The sequence below is a fragment of the Paramormyrops kingsleyae genome, chromosome 3, assembly GCF_048594095.1.
Source record: "Paramormyrops kingsleyae isolate MSU_618 chromosome 3, PKINGS_0.4, whole genome shotgun sequence".
NCBI lineage: Eukaryota > Metazoa > Chordata > Actinopteri > Osteoglossiformes > Mormyridae > Paramormyrops > Paramormyrops kingsleyae.
Genome location: NC_132799.1, coordinates 27,236,354 through 27,264,319, shown reverse-complemented (window position 1 = coordinate 27,264,319; position 27,966 = coordinate 27,236,354). Strand labels below are relative to the sequence as shown.

Genomic DNA, 27,966 nt, shown 5'->3' with positions numbered 1-27,966 from the left:
AATAGTTTTGTCAGAGTTATATGGAACAGTCATTTGTGAGAATGTACAGGAGCTCTACTTATAATATGTGTGTTTTGCAAGGGTGTTCTGGGTAATATAGTGTCAAATTAATGAGTGCGTGTTCCATGTCTACTCTTCCAGACATGTTTACATTCTCTTGACCTTCTGTCCCTCCAGCTTCCTGATATCACGTCTTCTTCCTTCCACCTATGACATCATATCCTGTGTACCATCCCCATCTCTGTTTGTGTTACCAGCTCTGACTGATAGTTAAGACAGTCTGTCCGCCTGACTGCCTGCCTGCCTGCCTGCCTGTGCGCGTGAGGTACAGCTGCATGCGCAGGACAGCGAAGGCCATCGGTGGTGTCTCGTGTGCCTCCCGCCCTGCATTAGCGTGTCTTAGCCCCGTGCCGCACGCACCCGCCGCTGGGGAAGCACGCTGCTGTGTGTTGCGACAGAGCCACCGTGGGATGTCTGCACAGTCTGTATCACGTTTCACTCTTCCAAGTTTGCTCGACAGGGTCAGTGCGGCCTGTCCCTTTAAGAAGGCCGGGCAGCCTCGCGGCCAGCAGCTGCTGGGCCTGAGGAAAGCCTTCTACAAAGCCGTGAGAGCCGCCTTCCGCGCTGCCCGCCTGGCCACCTGCCACATGCTCAAGTCATATCCTTCTGCAGCCTCCCTGCCCCCCCTTCACTGGACAGCATGGCAACCCAGGCAGGAAAACCAGGTCAGCTCAGCTGGACCGAGTCCAAGCTCTAGAAAGACCCACCCCTCTCCCCCTCCCCCATCCTCTCAGTTCTAATAGAGGTATAACTGCTATGGCAGCGTGTCGTGGAGCCGCCGTGTCCGTGTAGACATTGGCAAGAGGGACGGCTCTGCTCCTCACCCGAGCGATTATGTTAAATGGAGTGGCACTCTGCTTTTATGCATACTGTGTCACAGCCTGGATGAGTGTCATCTTCCTCTCAAGCTCTCTATCTGACTTCCTCTCCAAATGACTCAGTTGTTCAGAACCCAGGGAAACAAATGGCATGTTGGGACGTAGCGGCCTGTTAGCCTGTCTCGCGCTTCCTGGCTCATGATCGATGGCTTCGGGGTCCGACACCAAGGTCCGCTTGCCTTAACCCAGTCTGCTACGTACCCCTTGACCCTGGAGATTGACAACGTGACAAACTACGTTTCTACGGTGCCGCTGAGGGAGCTGGGCCTAGGCCTGGGGGAGGAGCCTCTGTCTGACGAACAGGCGCAGGAACTGACTGACGACTACAGCCTCCCTGCCCTCAAGGTGAGCGACCCCTGACCTCTGACCCCACCTCCCTCTTGACGTCTTGCCTCAGACCATTTTCCTCATTTCCTTCCTCCTTCTGTTCATCCCTCTCTCCTCTTCTGCTGGGCCTTCAGTCCCTGACGTTCACTTCTTTTGCAGTTACTCTCCCATCTTGTGGGCACTATAAACATTCATTTCTCAAGAACAGCAGACAGTATGGGAGTTTTAGGGAAAGTTTATATCAACATTATCTGTGTGAGGGTTTCACACAGATGTGGGTAAATTTTGTGTTCTGTTTATTGGCTGCAGCCTTGCCAGACTTCCTGTATACATCTCGACCCTAATGTCGGCTCCCAGTGTTTCCATGGAACCGGATTCCGTAATGACACTTACTTTTCTTTTCCTTGTCATTATGAATTTAACTCTGATGCTGACACTGGTCCCGTGTGCGCTTATGGCCCAGGGCACTTCCGTAAGCTGTGTTAAATAGCAGGCTGCCTGCCAGGTCATGTGACAGCTGCCTGGACTGCAGTTGGAGACCAGTCATTGGTGTCAGGGGTTATTGACACTGGGCCTGTCAGAACTGGGTCAAATCGTGGTTACAGGGGTCCAGCTGGGCTGGTTCAGGCTGGGCCACACGATGCAGGTCCAGTGAGGAGAGATTAACATCACGTGCTGTGACGACACTCTCCCTATGACGTGCTGAATGTCCTCTGTGGTCGGCAGGTGCTCTTCCAGCTGTGGGTCAGCCAGAGCTCCGAGTTCTTCCGTCGCCTAGCGCTACTTCTGTCGCCTGGCCGGGAGGAGGAGCCACCCTGGCGTGCCAGCAGGGGGCTGGCGTACCGGGCCATCAACAGGCTGACGGAGCCACTGCATGGGGTGCTGTCCCGCAGCCTGGGCGACCTGCAGCGCAGCTACGACTTCCACCGCTACTTCGAGATGCAGCTGCAGGCGCACAGCTCCGATCGGGTTGGCCGCGCCCGCCAGAAGTGCTGTGAGCTTAACAGCCTGCACACGTCCGTCCGGAGCCTGCAGCTCCACCTCAAGGCCCTTCTCAACGAGTACGCAGCCTGCCGACTTTTCGCAGGCTGGCCCTTAGGGTTCCTGCATGTCTGCTATCCAGCACAGGGAAGCTTGTCATACTTTGAGTATGTGAGTTTAACGGGAGAAACTTGGGATAAACAGACAGGTCTAACGTGTAACAAGCCAATTACTAAAAAGACAGCTATGTGACAATATAGGGATTGTCACTTGACTGAAGAGGATTCTGGAACATTTCTGGTATGTGCCATGGAAATGCTGTCAGGTGACATTTTTTACAATGCCAATGTTTAGTTTTGCTTTCACTTCACACCCCACACCCTCTAGAGTGATAATACTGGAGGACGAGCTGGAAAAACTGATGGTTTCCCGGGAGACGATGGAGATGACCCGGGTGGGCTACCAGGAGCTTCAGGACAGGCTGCGTTTCCTGCAGCCCCACATGCAGGCCAGCGCGAGCTGCTGGGAGGAGACGGTGGCACAGGTGGAGCGAATGCTGTGCCGAGCGACCAACTGCCCAGGTGAGGGGCCTGCCTGGAAAGCCATGCCCAGCCTGACCACCCACAGTGCCACATCCTCAGTGGCAGTAGAACAAATGAGCAAAATGTTTCATACTTGATGGGCCGGATTTCCCAGTCAGTCACTGATTGATTTAACTGAGCTGGAGCTGATAAGGCGACCAATGGGAAGCAGATTAATCCATTTGATAATCCCGCCCCTTGTGGGTTTCAGAGCTCCATTCTTCGGCAGTGTTCGGGACGGCACATAGAGAAGTAGCATGCTTTGTGTACAAAGATAGAAAATGATGATGGAGAGGTGTCAGTCCACCTGATTAGAGACTCAGCAACTGTCTGGGTCACCCTGCCTCTCTATGTCCGTCTTTCAGGGAGAATTCGCTCCTCTGATGCCTTATTTACCACATTTTATCACATCACCCTGGTGATGTCAGCTTGCACAAAGCTCAGTGGTTATGTGATCTGTTCAAGAACTTGGGGGGGTTCACAGCTGACATAAAATCCAAACACATTGCCGCCTCCTGCTGGCATTAACAAGCCACTGAGGGTCACCAATGGCACCCTCCCTTGTCTTGCATGGTTCTTCTCAGGTCACATGACTGGATGTCCCTTGTTAGCGGAAGTGGTCACAGTGAGGCCCTTTTGGACTTGGGACAATGCAGTGTTAAGGTGTTATGTCACCAGTACCTTTCCCGCTTGGCACTGCCTCTGGGTGCTGCCGGCGAGTCAGTCTGTCTCCTGTTAGATTAGGGGGTGGGGTAAATACATGGGGGGGGGGGGGGGGATGGGGCGGAGCTTACAGGGAAACATCCTGCTGGGGAGTTTTATTGTTTTTGAATGTAATAAGTGTTTCCATCTGCTGCTATTGAGACAGCCACTCTTAAGGGGCCATAAATCAACCAGAGTGGGTGTGTTTTGGTGGGGGGAGGCACAATGTCTCGAAAGAAAATTAAAATGTCGATCCACCCCCCCGCATTCCCAGAACCCATGTCATCAAGCTGATTACTACCTTGGTTTTGTTTGACCCATAAACGTCTACTGGAGCCTGCAGAGGCTTCTGTCTTCACTGTGGACATACTTTGCACTGTTTATCCATTAATAATGTGTCCCTGGGTGTTAGGTTATTTAAGTTCCTGTTTTCTGGAATTATGACCTGAAAACCTCCCATGGCCTGCAGATAGCACGCTGCCTTCTGGGTAATATGCACATTTCTCTCAGGAACCCCCGAGTCTCCAGAGGAGAGGACCTTCACCCTCCTGGCCCCCCCGCCACGCCCGATCACCCTCATCCAGGACCAAGACCCCGTCCCCGAGGAGCAGGTCCCGCCTCCGCCTGATCCTCCTCGTACAGGTTTCCCCCACAGCCTGGTTTCCCCCACCCAGATCCCGCTCCATGGCAGGGATGCCAGGGCCTCTGGCGGCTCCTTCCTCAATCGTTTCATCCGATTCCCAGTGTTCTGGCTTCTCTGTGATTTCCGGAATTTAAGGCTGCCTCAGTAAGACACTATTTACCTCCTGTGGCTCCTGATCTTATGACCATTTAATGACACAATTACATGTTTTGCTTCCTCTAGAGACCTGGGGGAGGGGGGGTTCAGTAACTGACCGTGTAACTTACTATGCTGTTGCACTCCACATGAGGTGACAACCTGAATCGCCTCTGAACAGCCAATGCAACAGAAAAACCTCATGTTTATACCACACTTAAGAATCACAGATTTACAGCACACAACAAAACGGCACCGAGTCACTAGTGCTGTGTCCCAGCAGAAAACTGTCCTCCTGGACAGTTGAGGTCTTGTTTTAGTTCCACCCCGATTGGTGAAGGTCAATTACAGTGTCTCAGAAAAGCCAACGGTGTCCCAGTAGGTATGGCTATACTACAGTTATGACCGATGAATGGCTGACATTTTGGTAAAATTAACTTTCAGGCTCCTTCAAGGCTCCTCTGTGACCTGTCAGACCTGGGGTAGTAATCAGGGCAGGTGTTGTGGGTGTTGGCACACATGGGATACAGGCTGTGGGTGCGGTCCTGGCTTTGACTGGCCCTGCCGCTGAGTGACTGTCACCCCTCTGCACTCCTACCGGACAGGAGCTGGAGGCGTATGCCTCGGACTCGGACTCAGACGGGGAGTGGCGGTGCTCCGCCTCAGACCGGCTGACCTCGGAGGAGCGAGATCAGCAAAGGCGAGAGCAGGAGTCGTCGCGGCGTGTCCTGCTGGAGCTGAAGTCCGTGCTGGGCCTGCGCGCCTCTGACGTCGAGCGGCAGAAGTGGAAACAGCTGCTCTTCAGCGATCGAGGTACGGGGGCACAAGGACATCCTGCCAGTGCACGACACAGAGGGCACCCACTCTAATACACACACTCACACATGTTTGTATTCATATCTTTGTGGAGACCATTCATTTTTATGGGCATAACCCTAATTCTAACAATGACAACCTTAACACCCACCCAGCCCTATCCTTACCAAACAAGCTACAATACTTTTGGTAGTTTTTTAGTTATTTGGTTGCATTCATAGATTTTTATAAAGTAAACATCAAAATAACAGGTTTTTATCACAAATGTCCTCATAATGTAATTTATATATAACACACACACAAGCCACATTCTAGTAAGTTCTTTGACTCCCACCTTTAACTGATAAAGTGCCTTGATGAAATGACTCATGGACCCCTGAACCCAGGTGTGGTAGCACGGAGGTGGTGGATGGTGGCTTTGTACCGCAGTGCCAGCAGCCTTGGCTGGAATCTACATGGTCATGTGACTGCCCTCAGAGTGTTGTCACAGTATACCGTGACATCATCGCCCGCAGACTGCGGTGGAACCAGTCAGCAGGGACCCAGTAATGTGTAATGGTGCACTATATTAGGCCGTATATGTCAACATTTACTGTCCCATTTCTAACTGGGAGTTTTTTTTTTCCACTACACCAAATAATTTATTAGGTATATTTTTGAATAATGTTTTACTGATTGCAAACAAATTGTCTGGTGACCTTTCAGTGAGAACAATACTAATCTTACTGTTTCTAAACACCTTTCATTTTTTACACCATCTGCAGTTTTTTTCCGATGAATGAATGGTACGTAAATTTAAAATCAGTTCAATTGAAAACCACTAGTACAGCTGGTTAGAATTACATCACCTTTGACTTCATACTGCTGGAAACAGCTACTCTGGTTCCCTTGCATAGACTTGGCTACCAGTGATCTCTCCCATCTGTCTCACAGCTGCCCTGATGCCTATAGCACCTGCAACATTGATGGAACCCTGCGGGTATGTGGACCCTTCCCCTCTGGACCCAGGGGGCGGGGTCAGAAACAATGTGGAGGGTGAGAATCGGGCACCAGAGCAGGACACAGAAGAATCAGATCCCTTACCTACGAGGGCAGAGACAGAGTTCTGCTGTGGACAGTCGGAGGTGGGAGAGGACAAGGCCTGCGCAGGTATTCCTGATGACAAAGGAGAGACCGTCCATTACCAGTATGATGGAACTGAGGGGGAGGGAGACGGGGAGGGAGGAACAGGGCGCCCCCTGGTGGGGAGACCACCCACACTCTCCGTGATGGACAGACTTTCAGAGATACACGGCACGGCCACCCTCAGCTTCAGCTCCGCCCTCGCAGCCCAAGTGGCGGCCCGGTCTCACTCTTTCACCACCATGGAGGAGCAGACATTCGGAGATGAAGATGATCAGGAAGAAGATAGGATGACCTCGTATACTTTGGTACAGAAGCAAGACAAACAGGAAGAGGACTAGACAACTCACAGGTCTGCTTTATCAAAAATCAGTGTAGGCAAGGATATTTATTTGAGGATTTTTCTGTTATTTATTGAAATTCTCCTTAACAAATACCCAATTTTTAGTTTTTTTTTGTGACGTGTTGAAATGTGTATGTAGTTTTGTTTTATCCTTTCAGAGTTACTGTATTTTTGTAAAAGTTTACTTGGTTGTCGTCACGAGTCATTACTTCTAAATCAACCATTCATCGCTCTCCCTTCCCACAATTCCCCTGGGCAGCTACCACCAGAGAGAGAGAGAGAGACCCGTGAAAGCACTCTCCACTCCCGCTCAGGGATTCTGCTTCAGTGTAGGGTTCACTCAGTCCGGACCCTAACCCAAACCGGTCGTCATGCCCTGGGTGGAATCCTTTGCCTTTCCTGAAGGATTTGGGGGCCATATTTCTATACTTTGCTGGCTATTCAGAGACTCTGTTTATGGTGCAAATGTTTCTCCTAGGAATTCCACAGGCCAGTGCTGAGGGGATATTAGAGGATTCAAATTTTAAACATTTCTGCTTTTTAATGTGCTAATTTTGGGGTTAACCCCCAAAGTAACAGCTGGATGGATTCCCCTCCATGGTCTGCCAATTCATTCAGGTAGCCTTGCTAATTGAGGAAGGGAAGGGGGTTGTTCAGGTTCATATATAGTAGCAGTTTGGGTCGTGGAAGGAGGGGGAAGGAGAATGTTAATGTGTTTACAATCCATGGAAAATTCTCAGGTACATTTTCTCCTCTGCAAGCCGTGCTCCGAATGTAAAGATGTTACTAAGCGCGTGAATGTGTCTTATTGTCTCTTGGCAGAGGGCGCCCTATACTTATTGTAGTGGCATTTTATGAGCTGATTCACCAAATGTGCAATCAAAAAAAAAAAAAAAGTTTTTTTCCCCCTCTTTAAAAATGTGCCCCATGTGGTTTGGCATGCTGTTGGGCCTGCACGGCGCTCCAGGGCCATCTCACTCACGCTTTCCTCTACAGCTGTGAGGGCCCCGCTCTCCTTTATGAAGTTTACCGGCAAGTCTGACGGGTCGTCACATGGGACCTTCAGATATCGGGTGAATGCTTACAGTGACAGTCTGGGGTTTCAGTGGGTGGGGGGAGGGCATTTCTGTAAACCAGTGGTATTTTATCTGTACATTGTCTGTTTCCTTAAGCTTTTCATGAGTGAGGCATGCTATTTCAAGAACTCTGGTGCACAAAAGTCTTTCACAAGGGACTGTGGGTAGACGAGATAATGCAGCATGTGGCCAAACTACTGTCACATGGGTTAGTTTTTTTTTTGTCCTCCCAACTGCACTCACTCAATATTATTGTGAATCACTGATCCTCCACAGAATCTGACTCCCACATGCTGCCATCCTCTAATTCATCTCTTTCTGACTCCCTCTGCTTTTTAACTGAGTTTTATTTGACACCTGTAAGAAAACAGAGATAAACCTTTAGCTACACTAATTGGTGGACAATTCTTTGCCTGGGATTTGTTTTTGCTAACAAAAGTTTTATTCTGTTGAGCACTAAAATGGTATTATTATGATAATCGGATGATACAGGAATGAAACATTTGTTTTATAGTTTCCGGTGTGACGGTAAACCAGATTAAACAGTCTTGCATGCGAATGAGATGGATTCGAGGAATATTACGTCACTGGCCACCTCACTTTGGACAATTGGTGTCGCGGGGCAGCTCTTTACCGCTTCACAGCCAGCACCAGTGCTACTATCCTCTCTAAATGCAGCCATCCCGGTATCATCATCATTTTGTTTCGGGAGCTTTCCCTTCCTGCCTCCATCGTCTGGGTGGCGCCGAACCTGTAGGAGCCAACCCAGGGTCCGCTGACTCCCTGTCTGGGTCTCTGTGCTTCTCTCTGCCTCCTGTTTGCCTTGTCCGTCTCTATGACACTTCAGCCAGTGAAGTTAGTTGCTGTTCCTCTGTACTTCTCATCTGATGAATAAAGTAACCTTTTAAGGACACCGCGCCACTGTCCCCTTTTCATTTGACCCCCGGTGTTCCCTCCCAAGACATTTTCCCACTTGGGTAATTGGTAGCAGCAGTGTAGCCTGCAAATCAGGGCCTAGTCTTCAAAGCCTGGGGCTAGAGTCCATGCCTGAATCCACGCATAGGTTCCTCTCATTGGGTAGGGAGAACAGTATAGCCGAGGGCACTCTCGGTCTGCAGCCAGCTCCTCTGTAGTGCCAGTGACTCTGATTCTTCTGCAACAGGTGGCCTGTAGAAACAGAGTGTGTGTGCATCAGTTCAGCAAAGCCTCTCAGGCTTAGCGTACAGGCAGGCAGACACATGTCTATGCAGGGATTGGCACCAGTACCCGGCGCGCATCTGTGGCTCCCTATTCTCTGGCAGAGTCACTCCCACGCCCTGGTCCACTCCCAGCCCCTGCGTAGTAGGATTGGCAGCCCCTTCCTCTTGGGCGCCCCACCTGAGGACTGATGACAACAGGCCACTTGGTCTTTCCTCTGTGGCATCAGGGATTATCCTCCCTACACCCAGAATACTCCAGCAAAGAGCTTCTGATATCAGTGTTCATTCCTGAGCGGGTGGAATCGACGGCAGGTGACCGTAGCCCTTCCTGTAGCCAAATTCAATGTACCTGAACCTGTAGTCAGGAGGCAGGCAATGACCACGACGGTAAGCCTCCAGCGTTCTGGCCATCTGCTTCTGGAGGTCCTCGGACGAACATCTGCCATCGTCAGTTATGTAATCTGCAAACAGCAGCTTCCCACCGATGTACATCTGCCAACACAACCAAGCCAAAAAAGCCTCCTTCAGCACCACAGCAAAGGGACTCTGTTCCCAGAACTCCCCTCCCCCCCTTTAATTCTGGGTGAAGTGCCATTGAAGTGGTTGTCAGGGAGCCATCTCTTTAAAATCTTCAATAGTCTGTACAGCCTGTATCCTCATCTGCATGTCTTTAGCAGAGTTTCCCTTCAAATGGCCTGTGATGTTTAGTCTTTCAGCTGTGGGGAGGGGTTACATGTGTGCAGCAGAGACCAGGAAGCACCTGTCTGTCAGCCACAGAGTCAGTTCAAGGACCAGACCCTGGTAGGCTGAGGGAAAGGAAGAAAGTGAGCCGGTCCGGGGGCCCGGACAGGGAGACACGGCGTGGGAGGAATGGACCCATTTCCCTGCGACGTGCTAGTTTGGCTGAGAGCCCATGGGGGTGGAGTGGGGGACCCACAGCTATGAAAACATCCACACCTCGACCAGCCCCCCCGTTTTGTATCTGCCGGATGGAGGAAGCTGCGAATGTCACCTGAACCGACGCTGGACGGTGGCAACCCCGCCGACATATTCTGCCTCATCATCAGAACCTCGCCATACTCCATCCTGGCTCTACCACTCCATACCACAAGCTGACGTATGAGATACTGGGAAAGCTGAGATTCTTGAGGTGTGGTTGGTGGGCCACTACGAGCGTCACCTGCGTGTCTTCAGCAGAAACCAGGCATGAGGAACCATCAAAAAGCCACTGAGAGGAAGCTGGATGAGTCAGTGTGTCTGCTGAATAAACAGATAGGCTATCTGTCATCCTTTTTTAAGAATTTAGTTTGCCTCTGTTAGATAAATACCACTGTGTTTAATCAGCCTGTTTTTCGGAATGTAAAACCAACAGTTAGTTCCTGGTTGGGATTTTCTCTCATCGCTGTCTCACACCCTCAGTAGTCACACAAATGACGACACAGTTGTTGCTTATGATTTTTTTTTTTCCTCTTCTCCTCACATGACTCTAGTTTCACAAATTATCCTGGCCTAACAGTGACACCCCCTCCGCAACTTTGATTGAGTTTGGCTCCCTAAAAATAGACATGACTTCCGATTATTCATTTTCAGATTTCACAGATGCGGGGGAGCAGCTTTATAGCCTGGAGCGCCCCGATGTTTGTGTGTGGGTTTGTATTCACCACATTCACATAATGTGGTAAAACCTGTTTGTTTTTAGCTTCTGGAGACATTTTTTTGGGTCCCAACAATATAAACATTAATTTTATAAAAATCTGTGAATGCAATTAAGAAGCTAAAAAAACTACCAAAAGTCTTTGATATTGTTTGGTTACTTAATGCTAGGACTAGGTAATGGTTAGGGTTATCATAGGATTAAGGTTATGCCCATACAAATGAATGGAGAGTCTGTGTGTGTGTGTGTGTGTGTGTGTGTGTGTGTGTGTGTGTGTGTGTGTGTGTGTGTGTGTGTGTGTGTGTGTGTGTGTGTGTGTGTGTGTGTGTGTGTGTGTGTGTGTGTGTGTGTGTGCACGTGCTGTGGAGCTGTCTTTGTGTGTGCAGGAGACAGACAGTTGGCCCACCTCCACAACACAACCACTGCCATTCCCATCTCCACAATAAGCCATTGAGCGCAGAACTCGGCTCCAGTTTCACTCGAAGAACAAGCATTGGCTTTTAATGGTGGGAACTTCACCCCCTGCACACACACTCCTCTTACTCAAGTACCTTAATTTTTTTTTTTAAGTCTTCCTTTGTTGCTGACAAAACAGTGTCAGCAACAAAGTGTGTTTTGTGCATTTTTTTTACCTTCCTGTAACAGATGTTCAAAATGTTGAACGCAGCAACAAATGAATGCCTGACTGGATATTTTCCCCCTCCCACTACCATCTCGTGTGCGGAATTGAATTGACGGATGTTATAAATAGCCACCCTGACTGATTAAAGTCTTGCTTAACTAGCATTTCTTGGGTCAGAGGGTGCTAGTTATCAGATGAAAGCCTTGGAATTTCAAATAAAAAGAGAAATTCACGCTCAGTCTGTATTTTTTTCCTCCAGATGATATGCTTTGCTATCATTCACCATTCACAGTTGTTCTATTTCTGAATCATTACGAACCAAAGGGGAAATGTTTTTACCTATTACAAGTGTTTTTGTTTCAGAATCCTTCACTGAAATTCCTGGGCTGCTGTTTATCTTCATGTTGCCAGTAATTCATATCATTCACAAAGATGTCCTGACTTACCGTTGCTACATTTGTCACATTGTTTACATGATCTTGAGGCCAAAGACATTAGCTTTAGTACTTATTACAACAGAAGCACACCTTTGCCTCCCGCTGGTTCGGTGCGGCATTCTAGCACACTGTTCACAAAATAAAAGACAACCTTCCACAATCCGAATGACTCATTAAGTAAATCACCCCCCACCTCCAGACAAGAAGTCTCACTTTTGGGTGGCTCTTGCCAAGCCAACGAACTAATTCCATAAATGTTCAAAGAAAGTGTTTTCGGTAAAATAATATTTTTCTCCTATCATCAGAAGTGTCTAACGGTTACTGTACAGCAGCAGAGGGTTGGCAGGTGTCAGATGTCAGGATGATGACATTCAGCTTTTTCTCCATACACTCCGTTAACAGACCTGCTATTCTTCCGATGTTTACTCATGGCTTTTACACATCAGGGCTGTGCAGAGACACCCCCCCCCCAACACACATGTGCCTGTTACAGACATATAACTCGTTTCATATAGGCACAATGGCAAAAGCTCATCGCTGCCAGCTGACCAGTTCTCTTTCCGCATGTATTCATATTCTATTCCTGACTACCAGTGATGTTTTAAACACATATGTTCATTCAGTACAGTATAGATACCATTTACAGTGCTTCCACCTAGTGGTCAGTAATGGTAATATATTTCAATTACAAAGGGCTGACTGGGTGTTTTTAAGAGCAAAAATCCTTGGTATGTGGGTACAGGTGGTAGGCCGACTCACCATGATCATCCCCGGAGCTACATTGTGTCTCTGCTGAAGCAGAGAAGGCTGTGAGACTGAAGGCGAGTCTGTGGCATGGGTCGTGTACTTCACCATGCGGAATGGATCCAGGTAGCACTGGAGTAAGAGGGTTCTGGTAAGGGTCGCGGTATACTTCACGTGAGGCGACGCATACACAACGCTATGTAACGCCAAACAGGTGAAAAACACGAGAATTTTACCGCGTAGAATACATGCTAACAATGCTGTAACACATGAACACTGTAAACGGACTACTTCATTACTATAAGCGAAACTACTATCACTCTCCAGTAAATGATCCGGCTGTTTGAATGGGTGAAGTTGTACCTGAGCACATGGCATGCTCCTGTTCTTGTTCCTCCTCCTGTACATCTCCTCCAGTGCAGCCTCAGCAGATGCAGACCACGGGTTTTGCGCCGCGGCCACATACACGATCAGGATCTGCTGACGGCGCAGCGCCTGGCTGGAGACGAACGCGTCATACTCCAGGTCCGTCAGCAGGGGCATACGGTGGGCACTGCAGGGGCACAGCCGGCACCCCTCGTGACCAAGCAGGGTGGCCCGTAGCAGGCTGGGGCAGGGCACAGAGAGGTCTGGGAGTACAGGGCTGGGCCGGGGCATTTCTGGGCTTCTTGGGGTCAGTAGCAGACTGAAGGGGACAGACAAAAACAGATTATACTGGCATCTCCACTAGGGGGCAGAAGATTAGACAGGAGTGTGAAGTCTGTACTTCAGACGTTACTGCATTCAGCCTTACTCCAGCATGACGTTGCTGTACACCCGGAGCGGCCCAGCCTCTCTGACATAACGAGCTTCCCCTCTTTTCTCATCCCATGGGGTTTTCAACCTGCTGTGACACAAGGACACCGAACGAAGGCCAAAGTGACATTTTAAATGTCACCCACACTGTGCCCCTGATTGGGCTTTTTATAGGAGAATCTTAAATTCTATGGTTTTCAATGAACCAGTAATCAAAAAGGAATCTCTGTTAATCTCTTATTCATTATAACTGGGTTTTTAAATAACTAAAAGCATATATTGTGATCTGATTTTGATCAAGCCCCATTTTCACGTTTGTTTGGACCAGGGGTGCCCAACCATTTTTTACCGTGAGAGTTACTTATACAAAGTAAATACTCTGAACAGCTACTGAATAGTATATTTTGCTGCTGAATGAGGGCGGGGTCATTATCAACTGGTTGGCCACCAATGAAATAAAGCATTATCCATTAATCATCTAGTGATCAACCTGAAAACACCAATAGCCATAATATACCAGTCGTTTGCAATGGAGGGGTTGGGTGCTGCAGTTTCGGACAAATGTGTCTGTTAAATAAATAAATGCAAATGTATGTTTTCCGGATGTCTTCCAGGCCAGATGTGGTTAGGAATAGTCTGTTTAGAAATATGAGTATTTCTCAGCATCCTTCCTCCAGTGATTACCGTGCCAGTGGAGTGCAGATGGGCAAGTCCCACCGGATGCTGTTTGCAGGTGCAGACTGATGGTGAGTTGTCATGTGCCCCTCAGCACTGCCCCCTAATGGCTGCTCTGAGTATGGGACTTCTGTACCAGCAGCGGAAATGGAGGTCAGGGCTGCTGATGGGAGCTGCTGTTTCAGAAGGGTCCTGCAGGGGGATTCTGATACCTTCAGACCTGAAATATAGCTGGTCAGTCAGTAAAATAAACACAGAGATTAAGGACACAAGGATTAAATATGATGCCTTTATTACAATCACATACAGGCTACAACTATTAAAATTTAAAAGCATAAATAAATTTATGACTATGCAGGTCTGTGAGCACAAACTTTAGGAAGGATAGCAAATTAAGTTTATCAGTTGAATGTTTAACCTTTTAGCTACATTTCTTCTGTAATCAGAGGCTTTGCAGTGCCTCGGTTCAGCGGAATCAGTCTCTTGGACACCTGTTTCCCAATCCACACACCAACGGTGACACGGTAGTGTTCCAACCAGCAATCCACGATGCTCCCAGCTCTTCGTCGAAGCCGTCTCAGTTCCTGTTCCATCTGTCCTCCTCGCTGAGCCACACGGTTCATCTGACAGTTTGTCACCTCTGTTGTCACTCCCTCTGCTGGCCTTACTGCTACCTGTGCCCAGAATGTAGCCTTAAATGGTGTGGGGAGCTATTCATAAGTGACACTGAGCCAAACAAATAAGATTCATACGTCACTGACAGAACAAAGATGATCTGATGACTTGGGTCCTGAATCTCCCTCTGGGGATTAACAAGGTGAGTGAGTATGTTTGTATATGTATGTATACTATATGGACAAAAGCATTGGGACACAACTCTTAATTACTGAATTCAGGTGTTTCATTCAGACCCACTGCCACATAAAATCAAGCACCTAACTACGCAGTCAAGTTTACAAACATCGGTAAAATAATGGATCGTTCCAAAGAGCTAAGTAAATTCAAGCATGGTGCTGTCATAGGATGCGATTTATGACAGTTCATAAAATTTCTTCTTTGCTGGATATTCCAAGTGGTATTATTGCAAAGTGGAAGCATTTAGGCACAAGAGAAAAGACCACGTAACAGTAACAGAATGGGGTCCCCGAGAGCTGAGGAGCATAGTGTGGAAAAGTCGCCAACGCTCTGACAACTCAAACACTGCAGAGTTCCAAACTTCCTCTGGGATTATAATATAATTATATTAAGTTCTCCCTTATAAAGAACATACCTATCTAGTGAAATACAAAAACAGACATCTCCATGTCCACTAAATTAGTGTTTCTTTTTTCTGCATCCAGTTCTTTCCTTCATCCATCTCTAAAAGTGTCTATGTAAGAGATTTTGTAAGCATTGGGGGCAGGCCATAAATCCCACACATGCAATCGTGGCAATGGGAATTCAATTTCGCCAACGATTCCTATATCAGAGCAAGTGTAATGTTTTAGTGCTCTGAAAAAGAGGTGACGTGCAGGACCCTTCGCTGTTGTGGTCCAGAGCTTCTCACCAGGCTTTTCACACCAGAAGGAGGAGTGATTGACAGCTGCACACTCTCCTGGGGACCCCTGAACCAGAGAGTAGCGGAGGCTGGGCTCCGTACTCGCAGTGAGATCAGCTCAGTCACCTGCAAACAGGAAACGCGGACAAAATGATCCAGGCCTTCCCATACACACAAAGGGCACATAGATTCATAGGCTCTTCTGAGCCTTCTAACCTGTATACGGATTGGGTCATTCGATGAGGTTCTGAGGCCCCAGATCCATTCCTTCTTCACAGCCCCATTTGGATCACACATAAACCCCCCGCGCTGATTCCACGTTGCCATCACTGTGCCACTAGAGCCGTGACATAATGACATCATCAACTGCCACTTATATTACCATCCTACTCTTTGTATTCTCCCCTCACAAAGCAACTAACAGTAAATTGATCACTTAAACACAAGTGGTAAAATGAGGGTTTCTATCTCCATGTTCTCACTGGAAGGTGTCCTACCTGAGTGGGTGTGTGACACTGCCGCAGCCCAATGCTGTAAAGGTGGCCAGAACGTCCTGCTCAGGAGTGTCCCCAAACACATTGGTGTAGAAGCCGCCACACAGCAGTCCGGAAGGGGTCTGGCACACTGCTACACGCCCTGAAGGGTAGCTGGCACAGTCAAGGAAAAGATGCGGGCCTGCTTTCTCCATCCAGCCCCAGAGATGATGATTAGCTTAGTTTGCACCTGGTGCACATCTGTGGGTCAGTTTCTATGTTTGTATTGCCTTTCTGTGGGAAGCTTAAACATGATGTAAGAAATAAAGTATTTTGATCAAACCACATATGAAGGATAGATTCTCTCACCAATAAGAAGCATTTATTTCTATCCATCTTCCTTAAGCACATTTCCAATTCAGGGTCATGCTGATGCACGATCACACATCATGGAAAATTTAGAGATACCAATTCAGCTAATTGCTACATGACAGAAAACTCTGCACAGATGTAGAGCGTAAGGACCTGCATTGTGTAGTGCAGGCTGTCCAGTGACTCATCGGGGCTGACCTCCGAAACCTAGACACTGATTAAAGACCCTCTCTAATAAAGATATTTTTTTTCACAAATGACAGGGAAACCAAAGTCAAAACTGCTGATCCCAGAAAGGACACTAGATGAAGGAGGTTCCATCATCGGTTCTGTAGTGCAGCTTTGGCAGTGATGGTTCTTCTTGGACTATCTGGGGGAGTGGAGGAGGACCAGAGAAGGAAACACCTCCCCTTCTGCAACCGACCACGGCTCTTTTCCTGTCATCCCCATAGTGACGCAACACCAGTGACTTGGTGAGTCCTCGCTCCTTAAGCTCTGCAGTTTGCTCCTTTCTAACATTGGGAGAAAAAAAGAGGAGGACTTATTTACAAATAGCTAAGTTTAATTTCAGGATAACTTCTACTTACATGATTAAACAGACAGACGGACGGATGGACAGACAGGCAGACAGACAGAGTGAGAGACAGATATATAGCCATATACTTTATCAATCCTTTAATATAAGATTCAGATACTCATATGGTTAATCAGAAAAACAAATAGCTCCTTTGTACAGTGGTGGCCTTACCATAGGGTGAGGGAAGCAGCCACCTGGGGCCCCCAAAAACTTGGGGCCCCATGAAGACAGAATTTCCAGAAGTTACATTTAAGAATATAAGATAAGAAGATCATTTAAATTACAGCTACAAGCCTGTTATTTGCATTATTACTGACAGCCTTCAGGACAGACAAAGTTGCCCCCTGTCCCGGCTGTAACGTAATGTAAGGTGGCCATATACTTCAAACGATGTCCAGACAAGACAAAATCTAGCACATCAGTGAGAACAATGTTGCATACTTCAAACGACGCCATCATCATATTCATTCTATTTCATGCTACAACACCATACACACCAGTCATCACACCCCAATTGAGATTGAGAACCACTTGTGGAAAAAATCTGATGAAAAAGGTCATGTGTCTGTGTGCCAGGTAAATCCTGTATGATGCACCATTAACGTTACTCACATGGCTTTTACCACCGGCTGAAGCCTCTCCACAACCCACTGACACTGCGCCTGCCAATCAGGGTCATCACGGGGTGGCGGCTCTGGGTAAATAAGCCAACCTGCGGGAGGAATGAGGAGACAGCATTGCTCAATATGGTATTCATTAAGTCCCGGCCTGGAGACAGTATTGTGTTTCTGTATGAAGGGGAAGAGGAAACAATATATAGTAAATTGCACCTTGATCACTGCAGAGCGCAGAAGATATTGAGAAGCTTATAGTGGTTGGTACCTCAGTTGATTCTGCTGAAATTGAAAGTTTACATTTTAGCATTGTAGGAATTTTAATTACGGCATAAATATCATAATATGGCTTTAAAGTATTTCATTCAAACCATTTCCTATGGATCGCATTCAGTGCACTCGTTATCAAGCAAGTAGACGGTATGCGTTTTTATTGTTTTCACGGAGAAGTATAAGTAATTTAAGTGGTAAAACTGTGGAGCAGGTAATAATATCCGCCGTAACACCAGTAACGGTATCCACCCTGGACTGCCTAATACAAACCAGCCTGCCCTCCGCGCACCCGGTCTAGTCAGGGGTAACGTGAGATGCCCCCTTGATGACTGGCAACAACTCACTGAGTCATAAATGTTTAACGTGCCATTTCATTTCAGATGAAGGGGTCCACGAAGTGGCTATTTAATTAACACTGTCGGGACGTAAAGTGTGAGTTGCGATTGTAAGACTATTTAACCATTTTGTGTGTTTTTCGCTAATTTTTTCACGCAGTGTTAGCAAATAATGAGATACTGTAATAATGCACCTACACGTTTAACACTCACAGCTGTGTGCCTTGGCATTCGTTTGCTTGTTTTGCAAGCACGGAGATTCCAGGACGATTTCTTCCCTGAGTTTTTCCGCCGTCTTTCTGTTTTTTGTCTTGACCTGTAAGCCGTCCGTCTGACGTGCATCAACGGAAGGCTCCGCTGCAGCCAACGCGGCTTTCAGGTTGTGCTCTTTCCTACCTGTGAAGTCCAGGGTTTTCCACTGTCGTTTATCATAAGCGTCTGCTCCTGTCAGCTCATTCCAGGTGTAATTCAATATATTCATCAGCCCCCGGGGCAAAGAAAAATCTACCTCGCATCTCTCGCACTGATGAAGCAACTTTCCCAGCTCCTGGAGGAGATAAGCAGCTCTTTTTCTAAGCTCATTCAAATGTGCCTTGTCCTCCAACCCCGATCCCCAAGCGCCTACAGATCCCTGATCATTTTTTGTACTAGGCAGCGTTTCCCATTTTATTCCCCTTTTCAGTTTTTCTCTCTTAATTTCACTGTCGTCGTCATCCTCTTCTTCAGAGTCACCGTCGGCAACCGACCTGTTCAGTCGACATGTTACATATTCATACTTTAATAATCCAGTCAGTCTCCGTTATGTATCCTAGTCATATAAACACAGGTGTTATAAATGGTACTACAAGTAGCAGGAATCCAGTACAAACGTCTCCGGATACTTACCTATTAACGACTGATTCAAAGGATGGCTGGTTACAGTAGTATCGTAAAGGAAAAGGTGGGCGGTCAGCCGAAAATCTTGATCGTTTGTCTTTTTTACTTGAATGCTAAATATTTAGAGAAATTTCTATTAATCAATTGTTATAATAGTTATTTATGACTGTAAACTATATCTACCTCATGTTACCTGATCAAAGAAGTATATTGGTCCAGGTCTGTCTTCCATTTCCAAACTTCAAATAAAAGTGGTTTTAAATATTGCATTTAAGAACATTATCATTGTTCTGTAAATAAGCTGTACCAGTTGATATAAACTATAATTTCTTACGATTCTGAAAGCCTGGTACACCCTTATGAAAGCGTCGCATTTACCTTTTAGTTTGTAAAATCTTGTTGCTTGGATACAACTTGTTTTCCAAGTGAGTACATTGAATCAAATGGTGCAAGTCATCCCTACTGTATGATTAAAAGTCAAAACATCATGCCAACCTATACGAATATAAAGTCGCCATTCCTCACATATTTTTAATGCACTAGATGTATCCCTTACCAAGGGACGCTGGAAAGTGATTTGACCGTGATGAATGTGGGCTTTACACCGAAGACGGACATATAGGCGCCTCCCTCTGGTCATTGCCGGTAGTGCTGAAAGAAAACAGGCGTCGAAACCAGTGGTGGTGGGATTACTGCTGTATCCCGTTTCCATCAACGCGGTGCGGGAGACGGGCTTTTCCAGAACTGGTTCTGCCCATTTCCACAGCAAAAAAACATGGCCCTTGCTGTCAGTCACAAGATCCAATCCAACGAAGGCTCGCTCAGAAAGTGATATTGTGCGAAACCAACGGCCACAGATAGATATTGATGCTTTAATATTTTTACATTTGAGCCTCTCTGCTTACGACGCCTGTGTTGTCGAAAACACTCAGACGTCTAAGCTTGCTTGTTTGATAACGTAGATAATATTTTTCATTCGCAAAACCTTACTGTCAGTTTTCACTGTACGCGTCAGGAGATGCAGATGAATGGCCGGTCATTCTTGAGTAAAAAATACCTACTAAAAGGCGATGAAGTGACATTAGGCTTCAGACTGTTTCAGTCCTGAGGCCGTTATTTTCTCGTGCTGCGCTCGTGCTCGGCTTCGGCTCGGATTCGGGAGTCTCCGTCATTCGCCGGTCGGGGTTTCCCAGCATTCCCAGCACGCTGCTACACCTCCCCCTCCCTTCCCCTTTGGTGTCTGCAGTCATGGCGGATGTGGTGCAGCAACTGGAGGCGAAGCCCGAGCAGGAGAAGATTCTGAACGGGAACGCGGAGCTCGACGAGAGAGAAGACGCGGACCCTTCGGAAGAGACGGCAAAGAAGAAGAAGAAAAAGAAGAAGAAAAACAAGCCGGCGACCCAAAGTGAGGAGGTGTCAGGGACAGGCCGCGTTGGTGAGTGCTGAAGGCCGCACTTTCTTACGCCAAGATGTATATCATACGGAAGAGTTTGCTTAAATCCCCTGACATTTATATCGTACAAAGAAAATGCTCGATCTGTTATTAAACCGATTCGTCGATTGTTAAAATTGTGAGACGTTGGCTTAATTGTTAACTTAATTTTTGGACTTGCCATGTGCGGAAGAATACCGTCTTGCGTGAACGCCCGATATCCACACTCGGTAAAATTAACCAACAGCAGCCCCATAAACGTCTGCCGTTAAACGTCGGGGCGGTTCTAAAGCCGTCTACCTACAACCCTGCGCATTTGTCTCATGCAGTCTGACGGTCAGACCTACGCCTGACATTTAAAAACGAGCAGCAGCTAGCGGGCTAAGCCCACTGCGCCGTTTGGTATAGACGTCAAGCATGACAGTGAAAGTTAAACTACCCCAAGTAAAGGGCAGCATTAGTATAGTAAGTTGGATTATTGCCTGCCTAAGATAACACAGCTAGTTTGGTGCCGGGGCTGCAATGTATTTTACCCAGGTCAGCTCCATGGTGTGTGTAATTTTTTACCTTAATTGGAAACCAGAAAGAGTGCTGTCTCCAAGCTGCTGGCGTTTTCCAGCTGGGGAGCAGAATGCGCTTGCGCAGTTGTGTATGATGATATGACTCCCAAGGTTATAGCCCAGCAAAACGCCTCTCAGGCTGGTGCTCTTTATGCACTAGTGTTTTAATGTGAGAGGGGTATATAGGGCTCTCGAAGGAACAAACAGGAACGCCTCAGCTCGTTCAGAAATACTTTTTTAAAAGCGATACAAAATTATAAAACGCAAGACAAAATATAATATAATAAGCATTGATAAGTAGTCCAGAGCAATACAAAATTAGGAAATATGAGTATTGGTAAGTAGTCCCTTTAATGATTAAAATGCATCAGCAGCTGCAACGCTATTCACACTCGGACGTGCCATCATCAACCACCTTCACACACGGACCGGGGAGTCCTTTTCAGTCCAGGCAGGAAACCAACACGTGAGTCCTGAGAAATGCCGGGCGATGCTCGCTCTGTCCCACGGCTGAGCTCCAGTCAGTACCAAGTTTTTCCCCTTCCTTTATTCTAAATCGTGAGCGGTATGCGTGTGGGGAGGGGGAGAGCTGACCAGGCTCACCCCTCCCCTCAGGCGATGCGCTCTTCGTTCTCCAATTCCTGTCCAGGTGAGGCTATTTGTGCTTGCGGTTGCGAAACATTTTGAGACAACATAAGCGTCCCTTTCCCCAGAGAAAGACAAGACAGGTGTCCTAGCTCTTTCTGTGAGAATCGAGTTATTTGTGGGAAACAAGTTATATAAGTGATCAGTGAAAAACATGCTTGTGCAGTTCGACCTTGGCACAATAATATTATGGGTGAATCATGGACGACTTATGTGAATTTCGGGATGATTAGTCCATACACAATAATCCATATCTCAATCACCTCATATGTATTTCTGCCAAGCAGGTACTCTGCCCAGCTGTGAGTAATGGAGCGGAACAATCACAGCTTCCCCAATCATTACAGTTACAGGAGGACAATGAACAAATTGTTTAATTTGCTATGTGGGCGACGTAACCAATTACATGGCCACTTGTGAGTTCGTCTTGATACAACTAGGTTGTCCCATTTACAAAATGACTTTTCCTGTTATTTGCTTCTGGACTTTTTCTATTAGTCAGCATCTGCTGGATGCCCCATAGTAAGTTTCGTGCTCTTATTGCAAAATGTATAGGAGATCTGGGGGGAAGTGCCATCCCTTTATTGGTGGTGTTTGACCAGTTGAAGGCATGGTGATGAATGAATGATACTTGTTTAAACAGTGAATTTTCCAGATGTGGGGAGTGTGTTTGGGTTGCCAGACATAAGTAGTGTGTCGTCAGCCTAATGAGGATGTGCGGTATCAGTCCATTAGCCTTCTGTCTGATTTCTGCAGCTGCAAGCAGTGAGGCAGACGGTGTAGGCATTGCCGGAGGAGTGAGCAGCGTGACCAAACAGCTGGAGAAGCAAGTCATCGAGGACAAGGAGAGAGAGGAAGACGGCGAGGATGGTACTGTGTCCCTGGCCCATGTCCGTCCTCTCTGTTACATCTGTTTTGGTGTCGATAGTGCCATCGCCCTGTAATCTGAATACCGTGTTCTCCACAGATGGAGAAGAAGGAGAGAACTCTGCTGGGAAGAAGAAGAAGAAAAAGAAAAAGAAGAGAGGACGTAAGATGCTTGTGTGTCTCTCTGCGAACCCCCCCCACCCCCACCCCATCCATCCATCCCTTTCGAAATAAAGGAGCTGTTTCAGTCACTGGTTTGTGATCTGTGGTTCTGAAAGCAGTTTGAATAGGACACGTCCCTCCCTGAGCTGATAACCAGGTTGTGGTACGTACACTGGTGCCACAACTCGTCTCAGTTTGGGTGTTACAAATACCCGATTTGGCTGAGCCAGTGCGTTAAATACTCACCCAATGTTAGCAGATTCTCAGTTCTGTTAAAAATAGATGCACCAATTATATCGCCCGATGCAGCAACATTCGGCCATTGGCTAATGATTAAAAATGAACTGATATTTATTCTTTAAAATGGTGACCTATATCACTTTGCCACCCGCATACTACACAGAAAGATGTCTGCTGTGTGTAATTATTTTAATGTTGGAAAAATCGTTACAATTTCTTTTTGTGGGCACTGCTCTGCTAAAATTTCCAGAGGAAGATCTAGTTTAAAAAAAAAAAAAAATGCAAAATCAAAAGATATTACTTGGAAAATTATGCTTAATGATCAGCCCTTCTCCATTATAAATGTTATAAATATATAAGACATTATATACAGTTATATAGTGCTCTGGGACTGGTGTTTTCTTACCAAGAAATACTTTTTCATATTTTTGTAATGTAATTTATTTTTTGATCTATTTGGGTGGAATGTCCCTTTAAACTTATTTAAGCAGAACCGCCCAAGCAATCGTTGTCGGTGTGAGATTTCGAAATAGCCGTCACTCATTAAAAAGCATCAGCTCATGCAGCCATGAGCGGACGACTCAAACTTGCAGAGCTTGAATACATTTCACATGTAAAAGGAAAATGTTTACATCATTAGCTATGCCTCTGTCTCCATACAGCCAAAGGACAGACCGACCCTCCTTCTATCCCCATCTGCGAGCTCTACCTGAGTGGGGTTTACCCAAAGGGGCAGGAATGTGAATATCCCGCGACACAGGACGGGTGAGATCCGTGAGCCCTTAATTTTCAGTTACACCGATGGTTATGACATTGTGGTAAATTCTCCGAGGTCCTTTACTGCTCTGATAATGAGCACCTTGTTTCTGAGACTGAGCTGTGGCGTACCCAGGTTGTTACTACATGTCTAAAGCACGTACACACCTTGCTTGTAAATCCAGGGGACTGGTTGCTGACTCCAGCCTGCCGCACAAAGGGAGGCTCCGATCTCATCATTGTCCCTGATGAGATCTGAGCCTCCCTTTGTTGCTGGCTCATTAGAGGGCCAGTCTCGGTTCAGAACTGCTTTGAAGTGCATCGTGGGTACTCCCCTGATTGGCAGGCGCACCGCGGCATGGCGAATGACCAGCGAGGAGAAGAAGGTCCTGGACAAGGCCAACGAGGAGGTGTGGAGCGACTTCAGGCAGGCGGCCGAGGCCCACCGACAGGTCCGGCAGTACGTTATGAGCTGGATTAAGCCTGGGTTGACCATGATCGAGATCTGGTGAGTCCAACTGTCCCCACGTCGCTTTGCAGGTCGTCTATTACACGTCATGCTTTGGATTGCTGCCGGGGTCAATGATGTTGTTTTCTGAGGTCCGGTATCACTCCTCTTCAGTGTTTTCATCTCTTTTCTCTTCGTCCCCTCGTGCTGCTTCCCCCCCATTTCTACACGCCCGGCAGCGAGAAGCTGGAGGACTGCTCCCGGAAGCTGATAAAGGAGAACGGGCTCAGTGCTGGCCTGGCCTTCCCCACTGGCTGCTCCTTAAACAACTGCGCCGCCCACTATACCCCCAACGCCGGCGACACCACCGTGCTGCAGTACGACGACGTCTGCAAGATCGACTTCGGCACACACATCAACGGTGAGTCCTGGGTCCGAGGTGGGTTCAGGCTGGGATTTTATGCCTGTTTGAGAACTACTCCGCCTGGTAGATCTGATCCAAGGTGTGTGCGAGAGTGAGAGGTTTTGTTCAGTGCTTTTTGCCCCTCTAACCTCCGTGCGCTGTGTCCTTAATCTTTCAGGTCGAATCATTGACTGTGCCTTTACCGTCACCTTCAACCCAAAGTATGATAAGCTGCTGGAAGCTGTGAAAGATGCCACCAATACTGGAATTAAGGTAGGGGTAGGGTCCCCTGCGGTGCTCAGGTCTCAATCACGTGTGTTACGTGACCTAATTGGGGCCTTATACCCAGATAGATCTGCTCAGGGTCTCTTTCACCAACCACCCCGTACTTGTATCAATGTAATATCTACATTTTCTAATTGGTGTTCTTTGCTGCTGTTTTTCTTTCCCGCTCAATCCACCAGTGCGCTGGAATCGACGTTCGCCTCTGTGATGTCGGGGAACAGATACAGGAGGTTATGGAGTCTTACGAAGTGGATATCGACGGCAAAACCTACCAAGGTACGGAGGATGGGAAAAGCAGGGCGTTGTAGGTTTTTGCTGCCCTTAGTTGCCGCCCCTCCCCTTCCTGATTAGGCTCTCAGGAAGCTAAACGTTGAGCTGTTGTGAGTTACAGAACAGCTTTTGTTGTGGCTCTTGCCTGTACTGAGATCTTTTTGTCTCAGCTGATGTTATGCTTGCGTCAGGGACACTTCTCCTCCTTTGTGTTTCAGTGAAGCCCATTCGGAATCTCAATGGCCACTCCATCGGACAGTACAGGATACACGCTGGCAAGACTGTCCCCATTGTCAAGGGTGGAGAGGCCACAAGGATGGAGGTGGGTGTTAGACCAACAATGCTGTCACGCTTTGAGGAGACTCCATTCATTCAGAGCATCTGAAAAATCGTGCTTTTTATGGTTGAGGGGATTATGGGTAAAACAAGTGGTGGTCGGCTTACATGTTTCAGAGAGGCATGGATCGGTAGTGTCTCCTCCCCCCTAGTGGCCCCTACCTTGCCGGCATGATATTTTAATTACGATGTAATCATAGTTAATTTCCGGCTTGATCAATTTTTAGATATATCTCTGTTTTACGTGTTTGGCTTGAACAGGGCTGTGCTTAGCAACTTCGGGGTGACGGAGAGGGTTAGTTTACTAGGTCGTAGTATACTTGGGGAGGTTCATTTTTAATGGGAGGGAAAACTCCCCCAAGTATTGTGAAGCCTGCCAGTGGTCATCAGAGCAAGCAGCTGTGATTGGTCAGCCCGAGCCCAAGGCTTCTTCGACCCACCCAGAGCGGCTAGCTGGCTAATGCTAACATGCTTACTCTGATATCTGTGCTCTCTGACCTGCATATTACACGTCCCATTGGGCGCAATTCCATTTTAAATGCGCTGTAGTGATTGCAGGGTGGATGCCAAGGATTGGCAGGAGTGGCTGCTGGCTCGCATTCCTGCTTACTATGCAGAGTGGATCCAAAGCTGGCCTGCAGCTGAAATGTCATTTTCGGCATATGTTTAAGAATGAAACAGCAGGCGTATTACATTTTGTTGTGGAAATCTGAAAAGGAGAAAATTAAATGAGATGTGGAAATGTGCCGGAACACGATTATATAATCCTCATGCAAACACGGTATACTTGTATAACTGCAAATGTGCTTTTAAGTTTTTCAGTGTACACTAGTCTTCCCATATCAGTGGGTAATTCGTACCGAGACCTACCGCAGAGAGCCAAAAAAACCCCATATATAAAATGATTGTCATACATGGTAACTGATAAGCTCAATAAGACAGTGCATGCAGTAATAGCAAAGTATGTTGTACAGTACTGTACTCTCTTGAATGAAAGGGATTCTGATGTTTTAGCCTAATTCTCAAGGGAAGATTAAGCAATGGAAAAGTATCACGTATCAAGGGATGATGAAACAATGAATATCTTCCTTTTGTATGCTCCTCAACAGATGAACAAAACATATCGTCACACATTTTACAAATGGTTATTTTTTTAACTGCAGTAAAGTACAGATATGGGGACCACTGCTGGACTGTGCCTGTGTACACTGCTAACACGCCAGAGCAGTTGTCAGCTGTGATTGGTCCATTGAGGGAGGTAGTTGCTGTTTGGCTGTTGTACTTGTGTCCGCCCTGCCCCTAACTGAGGCTCCTCCCACAGGAGGGGGAGGTGTATGCCATCGAGACGTTCGGAAGCACAGGCAAGGGGGTGGTGCATGATGACATGGAATGCTCCCATTACATGAAGAATTTCGACGTCGGGCACGTTCCAATCAGGTCGGTGTGTGTGTGTGTGTGTGTGTGTGTGTGTGTGTGTGTGTGTGTGTGTGTGTGTGTGTGTGTCAGAGGGCTGTACGGATCAGTGCACATGCTGAATAGAGAAGGACGGTCGACTCTGGAATCGGATCTTAATGTCAAACAGATGCCTGATCCCTCTGTTCTTTGAATGCTGTTGCCTTTACTGAATTGACTGATTAGGTCCTTACTTTAATAGTTGTTGTGTAGATGTGTTGCTGTTGTGTAGTTTCTGCTCCAAAAGCACTTGCAGTTGCACCTGGACATTCACTGTAAGCTTAGCCTAGCTGCGCTTGTGCCTAGTTGATTCCTTGACTGCATGAACGCTTGCGATGTGCATTTTGCCTTGATTTGTACGTCGCTTTGGACAAAAGCATCTGCTATATATGTAGCTGTAAGGTTAATAGACAGAGTACACCGGAGTGTCTGGTGTGATTCCCCTTTAGTTACCTCACCGCATGGCCCCCCCCCCTCCCCACAGACTCCCAAGGGCTAAGCACCTGCTTAACGTGATCAACGAGAACTTCGGGACGCTGGCCTTCTGCCGGCGCTGGCTGGATCGCCTCGGAGAGAGCAAATACCTGATGGCTCTGAAGAACCTGTGTGACCTGGGCATCGTGGACCCGTACCCCCCCCTGTGCGACACAAAGGGGTGCTACACGGCGCAGTTTGAGCACACTATCCTACTCCGGCCCACCTGCAAGGAGGTGGTCAGCCGGGGAAACGACTACTGACCGTCCTTCCCCCCTCGACAAACCGAAACGTCATACGCGCACTAAAAAAAAAAAAGCAAAAATGTATTAAAAATAAACGCATTTAACAAGAGCTTGCTTTGTTCTCACTTCTGGCTTTGCCGAGGGCGGCGGTGTCGTCGTCTTGCCGTCCCTCTGCTGCAGCGGCCTGCTGAACCTGAGTTCCAGTGAAGCTGAGTGGCCGCGTCTAGCGGCGGGATCGGGCGTCCTGAAAATCCGTTCAGTCGCTTTTTACAAGACATGCTTCGGTGACATTACGAAATCAACCCCCCCGGGGGAAATTGTATAACGGCTGCAAGCTTGGCTTCTAGCGAAAGTGGAAGGCTCTCTGGCCAGAAAGTTATAAAAAATCTGCAGCCTGCTCCTCCGTTCTGTATTTATATTGGGATTTTTTTTTGTTTTCGAGAAATATTGAAATGTCTGATTCTGACCTCTGTGCCCAATGCAGTTCTTCATTTTCGATTCCCTGAAATGTTTTTTGTAGAAAAATAAAGTTATATAAAAGTTA

General features: G+C 47.3%; 3 protein-coding genes across 35 annotated transcripts in view; 2 read left to right on the top strand and 1 right to left on the bottom strand.

Moving 5' to 3' along the window:
- Positions 1 to 8,577, top strand: part of vezt (vezatin, adherens junctions transmembrane protein) — a 16,485-nt gene extending 7,908 nt beyond the window's left edge. For 2 of the 3 annotated variants that reach the window (XM_023812753.1, XM_072710034.1), the window contains 7 exons: positions 509 to 658; positions 1,136 to 1,283; positions 1,992 to 2,326; positions 2,634 to 2,827; positions 4,040 to 4,140; positions 4,913 to 5,120; positions 6,057 to 8,577. In XM_023812753.1, coding sequence (XP_023668521.1) covers positions 509 to 658; positions 1,136 to 1,283; positions 1,992 to 2,326; positions 2,634 to 2,827; positions 4,040 to 4,140; positions 4,913 to 5,120; positions 6,057 to 6,586 — 1,666 coding nt within the window. In that variant the 3' untranslated portion in view covers positions 6,587 to 8,577. The remainder of the gene's footprint in view (positions 1 to 508; positions 659 to 1,135; positions 1,284 to 1,991; positions 2,327 to 2,633; positions 2,828 to 4,039; positions 4,141 to 4,912; positions 5,121 to 6,056) is intronic. The other variant, XM_023812754.1, reaches the window with a different exon arrangement.
- LOC111844342 (uncharacterized protein C3orf20) lies at positions 4,334 to 20,932 on the bottom strand. 31 transcript variants are annotated; one of them, XM_072710005.1, is made up of 24 exons: positions 19,838 to 19,995; positions 19,404 to 19,498; positions 19,226 to 19,309; positions 19,041 to 19,086; positions 18,857 to 18,960; positions 18,185 to 18,717; positions 17,580 to 17,645; positions 17,362 to 17,461; positions 16,475 to 16,684; positions 15,825 to 15,974; positions 15,544 to 15,664; positions 15,337 to 15,453; positions 14,302 to 14,464; positions 13,800 to 14,010; positions 13,114 to 13,206; positions 12,684 to 13,005; positions 12,336 to 12,452; positions 9,213 to 9,355; positions 8,931 to 9,048; positions 8,712 to 8,831; positions 7,908 to 8,548; positions 6,207 to 6,278; positions 5,972 to 6,121; positions 4,334 to 5,141 (listed from the first exon to the last, which is right to left on the bottom strand). In XM_072710005.1, the coding sequence occupies exons 2-19, from the start codon at positions 19,463 to 19,465 to the stop codon at positions 8,952 to 8,954; spliced, it is 2,739 nt and encodes a 912-aa protein (XP_072566106.1). In that variant the 5' UTR covers positions 19,466 to 19,498; positions 19,838 to 19,995; the 3' UTR covers positions 4,334 to 5,141; positions 5,972 to 6,121; positions 6,207 to 6,278; positions 7,908 to 8,548; positions 8,712 to 8,831; positions 8,931 to 8,951. The 31 variants fall into 31 exon arrangements, with proteins under 31 accessions (XP_072566106.1, XP_072566108.1, XP_072566109.1 ...); XM_072710007.1 differs by lacking the exon at positions 5,972 to 6,121 and having other exon boundaries at positions 7,908 to 8,021; positions 8,265 to 8,548; XM_072710008.1 differs by lacking the exon at positions 5,972 to 6,121 and having other exon boundaries at positions 7,908 to 8,021; positions 8,299 to 8,548.
- On the top strand, positions 20,054 to 27,966 carry metap2a (methionyl aminopeptidase 2a). Its single transcript, XM_023812755.2, has 11 exons — positions 20,054 to 20,282; positions 22,241 to 22,354; positions 22,452 to 22,514; positions 23,416 to 23,518; positions 23,856 to 24,017; positions 24,197 to 24,378; positions 24,539 to 24,633; positions 24,825 to 24,921; positions 25,134 to 25,237; positions 26,573 to 26,688; positions 27,188 to 27,966. Exons 1-11 carry the CDS (start codon positions 20,096 to 20,098, stop codon positions 27,438 to 27,440), a joined length of 1,476 nt encoding a protein of 491 aa, XP_023668523.1. The 5' UTR covers positions 20,054 to 20,095; the 3' UTR covers positions 27,441 to 27,966.

What these genes read in the sequence shown, in the direction of transcription:
- LOC111844342 (XM_072710012.1), bottom strand. Translation starts at nt 19,465, where the DNA reads ATGTCCGTCTTCGGTGTAAAGCCCACATTCATCACGGTCAAATCACTT. An exon ending in CTTCTGGTGTGAAAAGCCTG is followed by an intron (nt 14,465 to 15,336) that starts GTGAGAAGCTCT and finishes TTCTGGGCACAG; the next exon opens with GTAGCAGTAAGGCCAGCAGA. An exon ending in GGAGCATGCCATGTGCTCAG is followed by an intron (nt 12,453 to 12,683) that starts GTACAACTTCAC and finishes CTCTTACTCCAG; the next exon opens with TGCTACCTGGATCCATTCCG.
- metap2a (XM_023812755.2), top strand. Translation starts at nt 20,096, where the DNA reads ATGGCGGATGTGGTGCAGCAACTGGAGGCGAAGCCCGAGCAGGAGAAG. An exon ending in CTTCGGCACACACATCAACG is followed by an intron (nt 24,379 to 24,538) that starts GTGAGTCCTGGG and finishes TTAATCTTTCAG; the next exon opens with GTCGAATCATTGACTGTGCC. An exon ending in GTCGGGCACGTTCCAATCAG is followed by an intron (nt 26,689 to 27,187) that starts GTCGGTGTGTGT and finishes CCCTCCCCACAG; the next exon opens with ACTCCCAAGGGCTAAGCACC.